The sequence below is a fragment of the Sinocyclocheilus anshuiensis genome, unplaced genomic scaffold (assembly GCF_001515605.1).
Source record: "Sinocyclocheilus anshuiensis isolate Anshui unplaced genomic scaffold, SAMN03320099.WGS_v1.1 scaffold1487, whole genome shotgun sequence".
Classification (NCBI taxonomy): Eukaryota; Metazoa; Chordata; class Actinopteri; order Cypriniformes; family Cyprinidae; genus Sinocyclocheilus; species Sinocyclocheilus anshuiensis.
The window spans coordinates 276,357-288,836 of NW_015555817.1; the positions used below are offsets into that span (position 1 = coordinate 276,357).

At 35.8% G+C, this 12,480-nt stretch overlaps 1 protein-coding gene and 1 pseudogene across 2 annotated transcripts; one reads left to right on the forward strand and one right to left on the reverse strand.

Moving 5' to 3' along the window:
* The first annotated feature begins 6 nt into the window (after positions 1-6).
* Positions 7-4,995, forward strand: LOC107675195 (RNA-binding protein 41-like; annotated as a pseudogene).
* A 1,094-nt stretch (positions 4,996-6,089) lies between these two features.
* LOC107675184 (claudin-14-like) lies at positions 6,090-10,722 on the reverse strand. 2 transcript variants are annotated; one of them, XM_016469442.1, is made up of 3 exons: positions 10,703-10,722; positions 8,212-8,326; positions 6,090-7,141 (listed from the first exon to the last, which is right to left on the reverse strand). In XM_016469442.1, exon 3 carries the CDS (start codon positions 7,083-7,085, stop codon positions 6,285-6,287), a length of 801 nt encoding a protein of 266 aa, XP_016324928.1. In that variant the 5' UTR covers positions 7,086-7,141; positions 8,212-8,326; positions 10,703-10,722; the 3' UTR covers positions 6,090-6,284. The 2 variants fall into 2 exon arrangements, with proteins under 2 accessions (XP_016324928.1, XP_016324929.1); XM_016469443.1 differs by lacking the exon at positions 10,703-10,722 and having other exon boundaries at positions 8,212-8,371.
* Positions 10,723-12,480: the final 1,758 nt, after the last annotated feature.

Genomic DNA, 12,480 nt, shown 5'->3' on the forward strand with positions numbered 1-12,480 from the left:
AAACAGGAAGTGTGGTCATAGTGTAAACATGAAGCGGTAAGGGAGGATTGAAAGGTGTTTTTTTATGTTTTAATGTTTGATTTGGATCTGAAACTACTTGCATATTAAACTATGACCGCATTCTGGCATGGAAAGACTTATTCCTTCAGTGGCATATGATAAGAGCCGATGTCTTTAGTGTTGATAAAGCTAGTCACATCACTAGCCGATTGATAGACTTGATTTGCGCAATGTGTACGGTTGTTTAACGTATCTACTTTATACATGTACGTAATGATTAAATGATAAATTGCTTGCTTATTTGTATTTGATTTATATATATATATATATATATATATATATATATATATATATATGTGTGTGTGTTGTTTTTTATTGTTTTGATAAGATTAATGTAGAGACTGTAAAATATATGTAATTAAATGGAAATTAAAAATTAAATTGCGACTATTTACAGCAAATAAAACAAACACTTCACAAATTTCTTTTACCTTTTAACATAAGAAACTGAATTTTTAAAATGGAATAAAGCAGTTCGACATGTTAATTTTCAGCTGATCGTTTACTGTACCTCTTGAACACAGGAGTGCAATGAAATGCCAAAAATTAAAATGTATCACTTAAATTGTATTTACAAATCATGATAGTGTCATGGATTTACTGTCTTTAATTTATGCTGGCTGAAGAAAAAAAAACAATAACAACTAAAATTTACAAAAATCTGAAAGCATTTGGGGTGGGGAGAATTTAAAGTTAATTGTATTTGAGATGAAAAAGTGAAAAACAGTTGACAGAAATGTGTTTTGTTTTTTTCAGTATTACTCGTCATGCCTGTGATGATGTGCCCATTCCTGAAGAACAGGAGACAGAGGGCCAAAGACAACTACACAATCTGCTGCTGCAGCAACTAGATACAGATGTAAACATTGACCGGTAAGTTAACTATTACTAAGAATTTTAATAGATTTTCAATTAATTTTTAATCTGGCACACACGTATTATTGTACTGAATTAGTTTTTTTTTTAGAACATAAATTGGTCAATATTTGTTTATTAGTTTATTTGAATTTGTATTGTTTATTGTGCCTATTTATTTATTTACAGTACCTCCATTACACATTTTCATATTCATTTGTTATAGGTGTGTTGCAAAGAAGAAATGCTTTGCTCCAGCAGCAGTATACAAGCCTTTTGGGGAACAGGCAGCTGGTGTAAGGAGTCTGTCCCAGTTCCAGTATTTGCAGGATGGGGATCAGGAACTGGCCGCTTTGAGAGAGCTGGGTCTTACAGATGCTGAGATAGAGCTATGGAGATGCAGGGATCAAACAGAAAGCTCTTGGAAGGTCTGATCTTAATGATCTTAATTTTGATCTTAAGTTCAGCATGACATGTTCTAAATGGTGAGATTCTGAATTGTAAGGAATGTGAGAAATCTAAAGGGGGAGAACGTCAGCTCTAAGTCACTCAATGCAGTTCATAATTTTCTCAGGGCAGAGGGGTTTGTGTGGCACCTGAGGTGAGGAATGGGCGTCTGTAGGCCATCCGGGATAAAATGGCAGCACATGCAGAGCTGCTGTCCAGACCACAGCGTTTCTCAAACAGTCGGCCACTTTTCCGTAGGGAGATTGAAATCAAAAAGGCTCTTTTTCAAGGCAGTGACCGCTGCAGCTTCCTCACTGCCCTTTACCATAGAGGTTAAGAAAATACAGTAATACTAAGTATTTTTACCTTTAGGCAGTTTTCGGTCCTGTTTGAAACCTTGCTCTTTTCTATCAACAGAGGAAGAATCACCAGTCAGCCAGCAGGGGGCGACATCCACCAGCGCAATGGACCATTTCTATAAAGTCTTTCTTGAAGACCACAAAAAAATGTTGCTGATATTTCAGAGCGTTTACCTCCGTTTACCAAAAATTGTCACTGATATCCAGTGTAAATCACCAAGCCCTAAATCAGACCAATCACAAACTCACACAGTTCATGATTCCAGCCCAAACAAAGACCAACACATATGCACAGAACCAAGCCCTGTGTCTGACACTGTCAACCAACCTCAGTCTCAAGAAAAAAGCGTTATACCTATAAAAGGGACATTATTAAGCCAGTCCATTGGCACACTAAGTGCTGCTTCTGCCCAAGGCTATGGTGGGCCTGTTACTGTAAGTGGAAGGATAGAGGAAACTACGGAATATTCCACGATTTAAGAACTACCAGAGAGGAGTGCCATCTAATGTAAGTGTGGATAACAGCAACATAACTGCTTTAGAAATGTTACAAAATGTCTATGAAAGAAATAACGCATTAGTATGATACCTGTATAATATAATATGTGACCCTGGAGCACAAAAGCAGTCATAAGTAGCACAGCTATATTTGTAGCAATAGCCAACAATACATTATATGGGTCAAAATTATCCATTTTTCTTTTATGCCAAAAATCATTAGGATATTAAGTAAAGATCATGTTCCATGAAGATATTTTGTAAATTTCCTACCATAAATACATAAAAACTTCATTACTGATTAGCAATATGCATTGCTAAGAACTTAATTTGGACAATTTTAAAGGCGATTTTCTCAGCATTTAGATTTTTTTATGCACCCTCAGATTCCAGATTTTCCAAATAGTTGTATCTCGGCCAAATATTGTCCTATCCTAACAAACCACACATCAACGGAAAGCTCATTTATTCAGCTTTCAGATTATGTATAAATCCCAATTTCTAAAAATTGACCCTTATGACTGGTTTTGTGGTGCAGGGTCACATATAATACAATAAGTAAAAGTTGGTTTGTATCATATCATGTTATGTCATATTATATATAGTACTCTTCAAATGTTTGGGGTCGATAAGATTTTTAAAATAAATTTCTTATTGCCATCAAAGCTATTTTTCATCAAAAATACAGGTAAATGGTAATATTGTGAAATATTACAATCCTGTGATGGCAAAGCTGAATTGTCAGCATCATTACTCCAGTCTTCAGTGTCACATGATCAGTCTAATATGCTGATTTGGTGCTCAAGAAACATTTCTTATTACCAGTATTGAAACAGTTGTGCTGCCTAATATTTTTGTGTCTTCAAAATTCTTTGATGAACAGCATTTGTTTGAAATGGAAATCTTTTGTAACAGTGTTTGTAACAAGACAAACTTGTTTGTACAAGTCTTTACTGTCACTTTTGATCAATTGAACGCATCCTTGTAAAATAAAATTAATTTCTTTAAAAAAAAAATTCTTATTGACTCCAATTTAGATATTTCTAGACATCAGAATACATTTCTCTCTCGCTTTTGTGTGTGTAAAGAACATGAGTCCACGGGCATCACTGGCTCAGCTGGTTTCTCTTTTTTCAAGGTTTCGGAAAGACGACACGCAGCCCATTCTGTACCGTTTGCTGACTGGCCGACTCAAGGGCCAAGCTTTCATTACATTCTCTGGTAAGAGAAAGACTTAACAATAGTTGTGCATTATTATCCCCCATAACAAGCCAGCATATAGGGCTTAAAGGGTTAGTTCACCCAAAAATGAAAATTAGGCTGTGTTTTACTCACCCTGGAGCCATCCTAGGTGTATATGACTTTCTTCTTTCAGACGAATCCAGACGTGTTGCATGCATCAGTCCAAAAGAAATTAAATAAAAAGCGCCCATCCATTAAAAAAAAAACGTCTCACACGGCTCCGGGGGGTGAACAAAGGCCTCCTGTAGCGAATCAATGCGTTTTTGTAGGAAAAATATCCATATTCAAAACGTAATAATCTCTTGAATCTAGCTTGCGCTCACTGTTGTAAACGGAAGCAGCTCCGGGCGGATGACGTATGAGGTCAGCTTTAAAACCTCACAGGTTGATTGCTCACAGACATCAGAAGTGCCCAGGCAGCTCTAGACTTGATAAATGGCTACAAGCTGCTTGGAAAGCCACTGATCATTGAGTTTGGCAGAGAGAGAAGTAAAGAAACGGATGCACAGACTGATGGACCCTCTGTAGATCCCAACACCCCTTCATCCTGCAATGAGAAACCTGCCTAGCTGTATTTGATAGGCTCTTCTTTATTTGTAAATAATATTGTAAATGATTAATTTCATATGCTATTTATTTGGAAATAAAATCACGTTGAGAATTTCTGACAGACTGTTTCCAAAACAAGCATTTCAAGAGACGTGTAATTCTTCTGTTCACCACCAGATGTCACCATTACTGAATACAAGACGTCAAAACCGCATGTCCTGAGCCATGAATGTATGTTTACAAAAATAATAAAACCATTCTTATTCTAAAAGACATTCCAGGATGATTCTACAATCACCAGCAGCAGCACAGCAAGACTGTAAACTGGCTCTGCTGTTTGCTTGTCTGTAAGTTTTACCTCTGCTTTTCTGAAATATATACAAGGTTGTGCTCAAAGTCAATGAACTCTACATGTACAGGACTCACCAATTACATTTCATTGTGATGTTTGCCACTCTGTCTTTCCCACATAGTTACACATTAAAATGAAGTTAAAATCAATGCAGTCGAGTTTCAGCTGGAGTGCTTCAAGTGCCTTCACTGTAAATCATTTGTTTAAATGACAACGTCACCTCAACATAAGTTACACACAGGCATTGCTTTGAATGTGGTTGCCAGCACAGAATGTCTACGAGGACATTTTGGAGTTCTTAGTGAAACAAAAATTACCCATTTGTGTGTGTTTTGTGTGTCTTTCATTAGAGCAACAAATGCTTGAGTAGGAGTAGCAGGGGCCGCCATTCAATCATGAGCTCAGCCCACCCTAATGATATGCAAATTTACAAGACTCATTAAATCATTAAAAATTATTTTCTTTATTCTTAGTAAAATAGGGTAGTTAAATCACTGCCAGCACCCACATTCATAAAAAGCAATCCCAAAATTCCATTAAATAGGTCGGTTCTTTTCTCCTATTTTGTATCATGATGCACATGAGCCGAAAAAAATAATGAACTTTCATGCTATGTGGCAAGCATTCATTATAAATGCAGTATAGTATTTAAGATCTTAGTACTAGCTATTACTTTGAAAATAATTTGATGTAATTATTTTCATTCCAAAATTGGTAGTAAAATTCACAATTACAAAAAATGTCAGTAACGCTATATTAGACGTGATTTTTTTTTTATGTAGAAAGACTGAAATACACTTCAATATTTTTTCATTTTTTACAACTTATTTATTTTTATTTTTACTTTTCTTAGTGTACAATTGACATTTGTCATTTTAAAAATGAATATAATGCTGGACCATTTAAAATTAACACCTGAAAAAAAAAATTTTGGGATGTATATTTGATGTATATTTTCGTTCACACACTTTTAATTTGAACTAAAAGTCTTAATGCTGATTTAAAATTATTAAGCATTGCTTTGTATATTTTAAATGCCTCGGAAATGTGATCATTCTTGTGTGAGCTAAACTTGTTTCTTTTGTAAAAGCCCTCCCTATTTACACTGAAAAATGTGTGATATAAATATGTGTAAAATATTAGTTGAAAAATATTTTTCTCACTATTGTATTGTCCCCCTCTTAGCTTTAGGTATTGTATTATTTATTTACTATTTTAAAATGTATTAATTTTATTAATTAATTACCCAGATCATCACATATTTATGATGTGGAGAGAGGAAGATAGTGTTTTCAGCTGCTAGCCTTTCTGAGATGTTTACTGTGTCTGCAGAGTCAAAAACAAAATTTGAAGAGCTTTATGAAAAGAGTTTGGGGCCAGAGACTAATAAACAACCCAAATCTTTATTTAGAAAGTGAATATGATTTTTTAGTGCTCAAACTGAGTACATATAAATTCAATAACAAAATAAAGATTACTGTAATTAACAAATGAAAACAATGTTAATAAAACCGTAATAAAAACAACAACATTGCAAAATACTATGTGTGAAAAAAAACAGTTCAAATGTTTAAGTGCACTTAAGGTTAACTGACACGGTGCATTATGAGAGGGCAGCTGAAAAGTCAATGTCAAATATTAGCTTTGCATATTTACATATGATTCTGTCGATCCATATTGAAAGCCATTTTGCTGTTTAGTTTGGCTTTTTGAACTTTCAAACAAAAAAAAAGAACAGCAATGTCTGTTGACAAAAGAAACCAAAAGCACCTCATATTCTATTCAATCAAACACATTTGCTCTTTCTCTGGCAGTGTGTCCATTCCTCTTGCACCTTAATCCAACATCTCGCCTATTATAAGAGTCTTTCAACAGTCCAAGTGCTTTTAGAAAAAATGGTACAGAACGACTAACACAAATCCTCAAACATAGCCTGTGACGTCATACCCGGCTGCTGTGTTCTGCCGAGCCGATTTCCTGGAATCCTGAGCTGGCATAGTGGAGTGGGTACTAGTGCTTGTAAGGCTGTTAAGGGTCTGGTTCTTGTTGGCAAGGTTGGGGTTTGTGGCTGGATGGTAGGGTATCAAATGGGACGGTCCACGCGGTCCGGTGCGGTCAGGGTAGGGGTAATGGCGTCTGGTTCCCCTGCTACCGTCCAAATCGTCACAACAGGATGCACTCAACAGCCCTCCACCTAGCATGGACAAGAGCGAAGAAGCCAAGCCCACATATAGGCAGTCACCTATCTCAAACTTTAGACTGGCTGGCATGTTCTGCATGTAGAAGGTCTGCACCACCTCATGGGTCTTCCAAGACACAGGGATCAACGACAAGAGCCCTGCCAGGAGGAAAAGGGAACCACCAACCCCAGCCACCTTGCTCTTGACTGAAGAGCCATCCATGCAGACGGTGCACTGCATGCCGACGGTGGATACCGTGCAGGCCATGACGGAAAAGATGGAGGAGATGACCATCATGGCTCTGGCTGCTTGTAGATCAGTGGTGAGCCCCAGAAGCGTGTTGTAGGTCTCACACTGGAAGGCTCCAGTGCTCTGGTAGACACACTCCATCCATAGACCTTTCATGCTGACTACCGCCGTCACGATGTTGGGACCAACGTGTGCGGACGTTGCCCAATATGGCAGAAGAGTGGCTACAAAGGTCCCAAGCATGCCAAAGAGGCCAAAAAAGAAACCCATCAACTCCAGCGCTGCTATCGCCATGTCGCCCACTGGATGAACGTGTTCTCCAAAATTAAAATAAAACTTCCGGTTGATTACTGTAAAGGAAAATAATAAACGCTTTAGCTAAATAAATCTATTCGTCTCAGTTGAAGCAGTCTGTTTGTGAAAAACGTGTGCTTAATTATAATGAATGTGCACTTGCCGTGTTAAAAGTATATTAAAAAAAAAAAACTGCTTACAGATTACATATTAATGAATAAAATGCCACTTAGGTGTACTTAAAGAGAGAACACTTTCATGACATTTGTACACTTAAGTACACTTTTAGAAAGTGCACTTTGTAATCATGTCAAATTTTAAAGTTTTACTTTAAGTACATTAAATGCACTGAATTGCAACATCATTACAAACGTGTAATTACAAATATGTTTGAATACATAAAACAGAAATGACATTAAAATACATTTTAGTTTACTATAAACTCTTGTCAGTACATTCGGCAGTACACGTTAACCATATGTGACCCTGGACCACAAAACCAGTCTTAAGTCGCTGGGGTATATTTGTAGCAATAGCCAAAAATACATTGTATGGGTCAAAATGATAGATTTTTCTTTTATGCCAAAAATCATTAGGATATTAAGTAAAGATCATGTTCCATGAAGATATTTAGTAAATTTCCTACTGTAAATATATTAAAACTTAATTGTTGATTAGTAATATGCATTGCTAAGAACTTAATTTGGACAACTTTAAAGGTGATTTTCTCAATATTTAGATTTTTTTGCATCCTCAGATTCCAGATTTTCAAGTAGGTGTATTTCGGCCAAATATTGTCCTATCATAACAAACCATATATCAATGGAAAGCTTCTTTATTCAACTTTCAGGTGATGTATAAATCTCAATTTCTAAAAATTGACCCTTATGACTGGTTTTGTGGTGGTCCAGGGTCACAATTTTTCAAAGAAAATAAATTATAAAATGATGTATAAAGGTGTATTTTAGTCCTACTTGTGTCAAAAAAGTTCGAATTTATATAAATGTATCAAACTACATTAGCTAATTTATATTCAATTCAAATTTAAGCATATTATTTTCAAAAAAGTACTCCTTTTTTAAAAAGTAAGCTAAATTATAATTCTTATTCACAAGAGTGTACTTACACTACATATGTTAATGGGTGAGATGTTTCCAGTAACGTTAGTTCTTGTGTTCCTACCATCTCTGTTGCTCTGTAGATATTGGGAGCTGCCCCTGTCCATGTACACATAGGCACCTCTAGAAAAGAGAAGTTAAAGATTTACTCGTTACTCACCCCAAAACTGACCTTTTCTGTGTTCATCCCAAAAACAAGGCCACTGTGGGAAAGGACAGCGAGTAAGTTAAGTGTTTTTAGTTTTTTTCCAGGAGTGTAAAAATGGCTCAGATGCTATTAGATGTTTTGTGAGTTATAACATTTAAATGTTATACTACAATGACACATTTTCATTATATATATTATATTGGATGTAATGTATTAAACATTTACATACACGGGTTAAAGCAAAACACAATCTTGAGCCTGAACTTTTTTCCGGGGGGGGCAGCATGCAATGACTGTGGCAACTTTAACATTTGAAAGGATACTATGGCAAAGTTATTGCTTTCCTTATTCAATCTGATTTTTTTTTCATGAATATATAGTTGACCTGAAGAATGAAAGCTATTTCATACTCTGAAAATTAAGAGCTATATCACTGCTTATCGACACTAGGGTTGTGACAATACACTTAGCTCATGAGATGAGACAAAATACAGATACTTGGTTCACTAGAATGAGACAATATTTTAATACTATTTTTAAGAAATTTTCAATGACAAAATATTTGTCTTTTAATTACAAAAAGTAAAACAATGCAGTTGTATTTTGAAATATTTTAACTAATCTAGGGCTGTAACTAATGATTATTTTGGTATTCAAGTAATCTACCGATTATTTTGACAACTGAGCATGCTGATATTTTTAGTAACAAACAGGCCTCAGTGAAAACCAGGCTTTAGTATGACTATTTATGTATAAACTAATGATGAGGCAATAATAATTGGCTCAAATAAAATATCAAAACCAAGTAATTACATGGTTTTACTGAACAACACTGTTAAAATACATAATGTAATATGCCTATACATAATATGAACATAACCAACTTAAGTACATAATGTATTAAAACAAATACCCGCAGAGGGCGCCAAGCGTGATTAAACGATGTTTAAATCCATTTAATTGTAATATTTGGCCAACTCATAAACTTTTATTTTGAAATCGCGATACAATAAATGGCATATTTAGAAATAGGTTGATGTATTCTCCTTTGTTGGCAAAGGTTTAAATGATTTATGTTACAAATCTAGTGAGATAATGCACAGTTTTCCCAGATGAACGTTAAGCAATTCAAATTCACAGTATATGCAGAGGAAGAGTTTAGCCCCTTTCACACACACAGTCTTAACTGGTAAATTACCCGTAAATTACCATTAAGAGATCATGTGTGAACAGGACCTTTTCAAAAATCCCGGTAAATTTGTTCTGGCAATCATATCGTTCTTATGGAGATGACTTGATTACTCTGAGCTGTTTACAAAGCTCCGCTGCTTTTTAATTCGTTTTTCTATATAATTATACGCACTAGATGGACATCTTTGTCCATTGCGCCTCGCAGCTTTTCCATTCATCATGCCTGGGCCTCTGCAATTGGATACTACAGTATTATGCGCGTAAACGGCATTTATGGATTTAATTTCCTGATAAAATATACATAATTGTAAAGATGAGACTTTGTTTCTTATCAAAAAGAACAAAACACAAACCTTACTATTACAGAATGTAATGTATAGTAATAATGTATAGTGAAGATTTATTCACGGCTATGAACTGAAACGGATTAAGTTCCGCACGTGCAGTGGTTAAAATTACACTGTATTTGTTCGGTACAATTTTCGGTACGAATAAGTGTACCATTACACCCCTAGAAAACATTTAAAACACCAAAACTGCACTTACCTGAATAAGAATGTGTATGGGCAAAGGCTGTTGTTGTAAACAGGGAGCTTTTTCATCATCTTCTTCGTTTTTAACGGCGATTGAAAGAGGAAGCAGAGCGGGAAATAACGGATATATTTTCAACATTTCAGTAATCCACCAATAGGAATAAGGGAAGACACAAAGCAACCAATAGCATTGTTGAATGGGCTGAGATGTGCACTGCGACTAACCTGCCAGCAGTTTATATGTGTTTTTCCAAATAAAAGCCAAATGTTAACCATAAGTTAACATATTCCATGGTGTGCCATAGCCAAGCCACATATGGCTCTCAGTTGTGTGCTATCATCTGGACCATATACCTCAAAAAAATTGTCATCCAAAGAAAATTCCCTCCAATTCTAAATCCATGGCAAAACATATACGGTTAAAGTTTGGCCCATATGTGCTCAGCCATGCCATACCTAGGCCAAATGTGACAGCTATCAGCCACATTTGGCCCAAACGTTCTTGCTATCTGGGTTGCTGTAAAGAAGAGTTTGATTTAGTCTGATTTGCTCTGAAAACATTTGTAACCTATTTAATAGACAACAAACAATTACACATTAATATGTAGAAATTGCAGTATAACAAACCTGGTTAGCTGGTTAGATATTTCAAGTCAACAAAAAGTGTGTCCTTTTGCAGAAATATCTCATCACAGAATAGTGCGTGTGTGTGTGTGTGTACAGATACAGTTTGACCCGGTTTCTGACTCGATCTCAGTTAAATCACCTCACTGTAATGAGATTATACCAATAATCCAGCCACTTACTGGAAGGGTCAACCATGAACCAGCAAAAACAATAGATTAATGTGACAAGGACATGCTTGTCCACTTATGCCACCAAAATTACTCTGCACATTATAACTTTGTAGCTTTAATTTATAATGTTTTCAGGTTGTAGGTTCCAAATTGCACTAAAAGTAAAATAAACTATTGATATACTGATTTCATAGTTATTCTACAATATATCTGTAAAATCATCTATAAATCGAATAAAATAACTTTTTAACAATATTATTCAACTTTGCTAAATGTTATTAAAATGATTAATGATTGATGAAATAAGACTGATATTTACACAGGCATCTACACTGGGTCACAGTGAGGTCTCTCAGGTCAGGGGTGAGATGTGTAGGTGCTGTAGTGGGAACGTTGATACTGTGTTTGGACCCGGAGGATGAGGTGCCAGTCCAGAGGGACAGCAGAGAGCGTGAGAGGAGTGTATTTACAGAAGTGCCATCCACACACACCTCCACAAATGAGCTCAGAGGTGTGGAGATACACACAATGCAGGATAGTCTGAGTCTGAACGTTTATTCCCAAATCAACACCTATGAATTTTGACTCGTATGACCTGAAGCTAGAGATAAACGCACTGAATAATGAGTTACAGTATGCTATTTTATAAAATGCATTGGTAGGAGGAAACTAGATATAAATATCGGGGGGGGGAACTGAAACAAACTTGTAAAAATTAATCAAAAATGACTTAAGACGACTTTTTCTAAAATTGCACAGGAAATGAGAGAGTATATCAGAAATTAAAAGTCAGTCTTATTTATAAGATATCAAACATTAAAACATATCATACAGCATATTAGCCAGTTTTCAGAGATGTCCCATCCCATCACCTTGTTGTTCTCACCACATCACTGTTGAACTCATTTGTGGAGGTGTGTGTGGATGACACCAGTCCTCACACCTTCATAGACACACTTCTCTCACCCTCACTTCTCTTCTGTTCTTTCCATGCTGACACTATAACTGACATGTACCAGGTTCCCACAACAGCACCTGCACGCTTCATCTCTGAACTAGACACACATTGACCCCACCATGACCTCATGTACATTTATCATATTATGTATATTTTTTTTATATCTGATCACCACAAAACTATCAGTATTACTCATACTGAACAAACCACTAACTGAGAAATTCATGAACTCTACACTGTTTGTGCTATGGACGCTGGATGAAGCTTCAAATAACAAAGATCAGAAAATTCATCCAAATTTAAATGAGTCAAAAACAAATATGAATTGAGAATTCATGGTTATGCTGTTAGTTTAGTGGTTATCCTCTGGTTTTGCCTGCCTTATCACATTTAATCTTCCTTTGATGTTAACAAAATATGCATAGGAAAGTTTTTCTCTGCCCTTTAGGTATAGATAGATAGGTATAGGTATAGGAGCCAGAGACTGACAGATAGATAGATAGATAGACAGACAGACAGACAGACAGATAGATAGATCGATCGACAGACAGATAGATAGACAGACAGACAGAGACTGACAGATAGATTGATCGATAGATCGATAGATAGATAGATAGATAGACAGATAGACAGACAGACAGACAGACAGA

Excerpts from the sequence above, each read along its gene's own strand:
- LOC107675184 (XM_016469442.1), bottom strand. The coding sequence starts at position 7,085 with ATGGCGATAGCAGCGCTGGAGTTGATGGGTTTCTTTTTTGGCCTCTTT.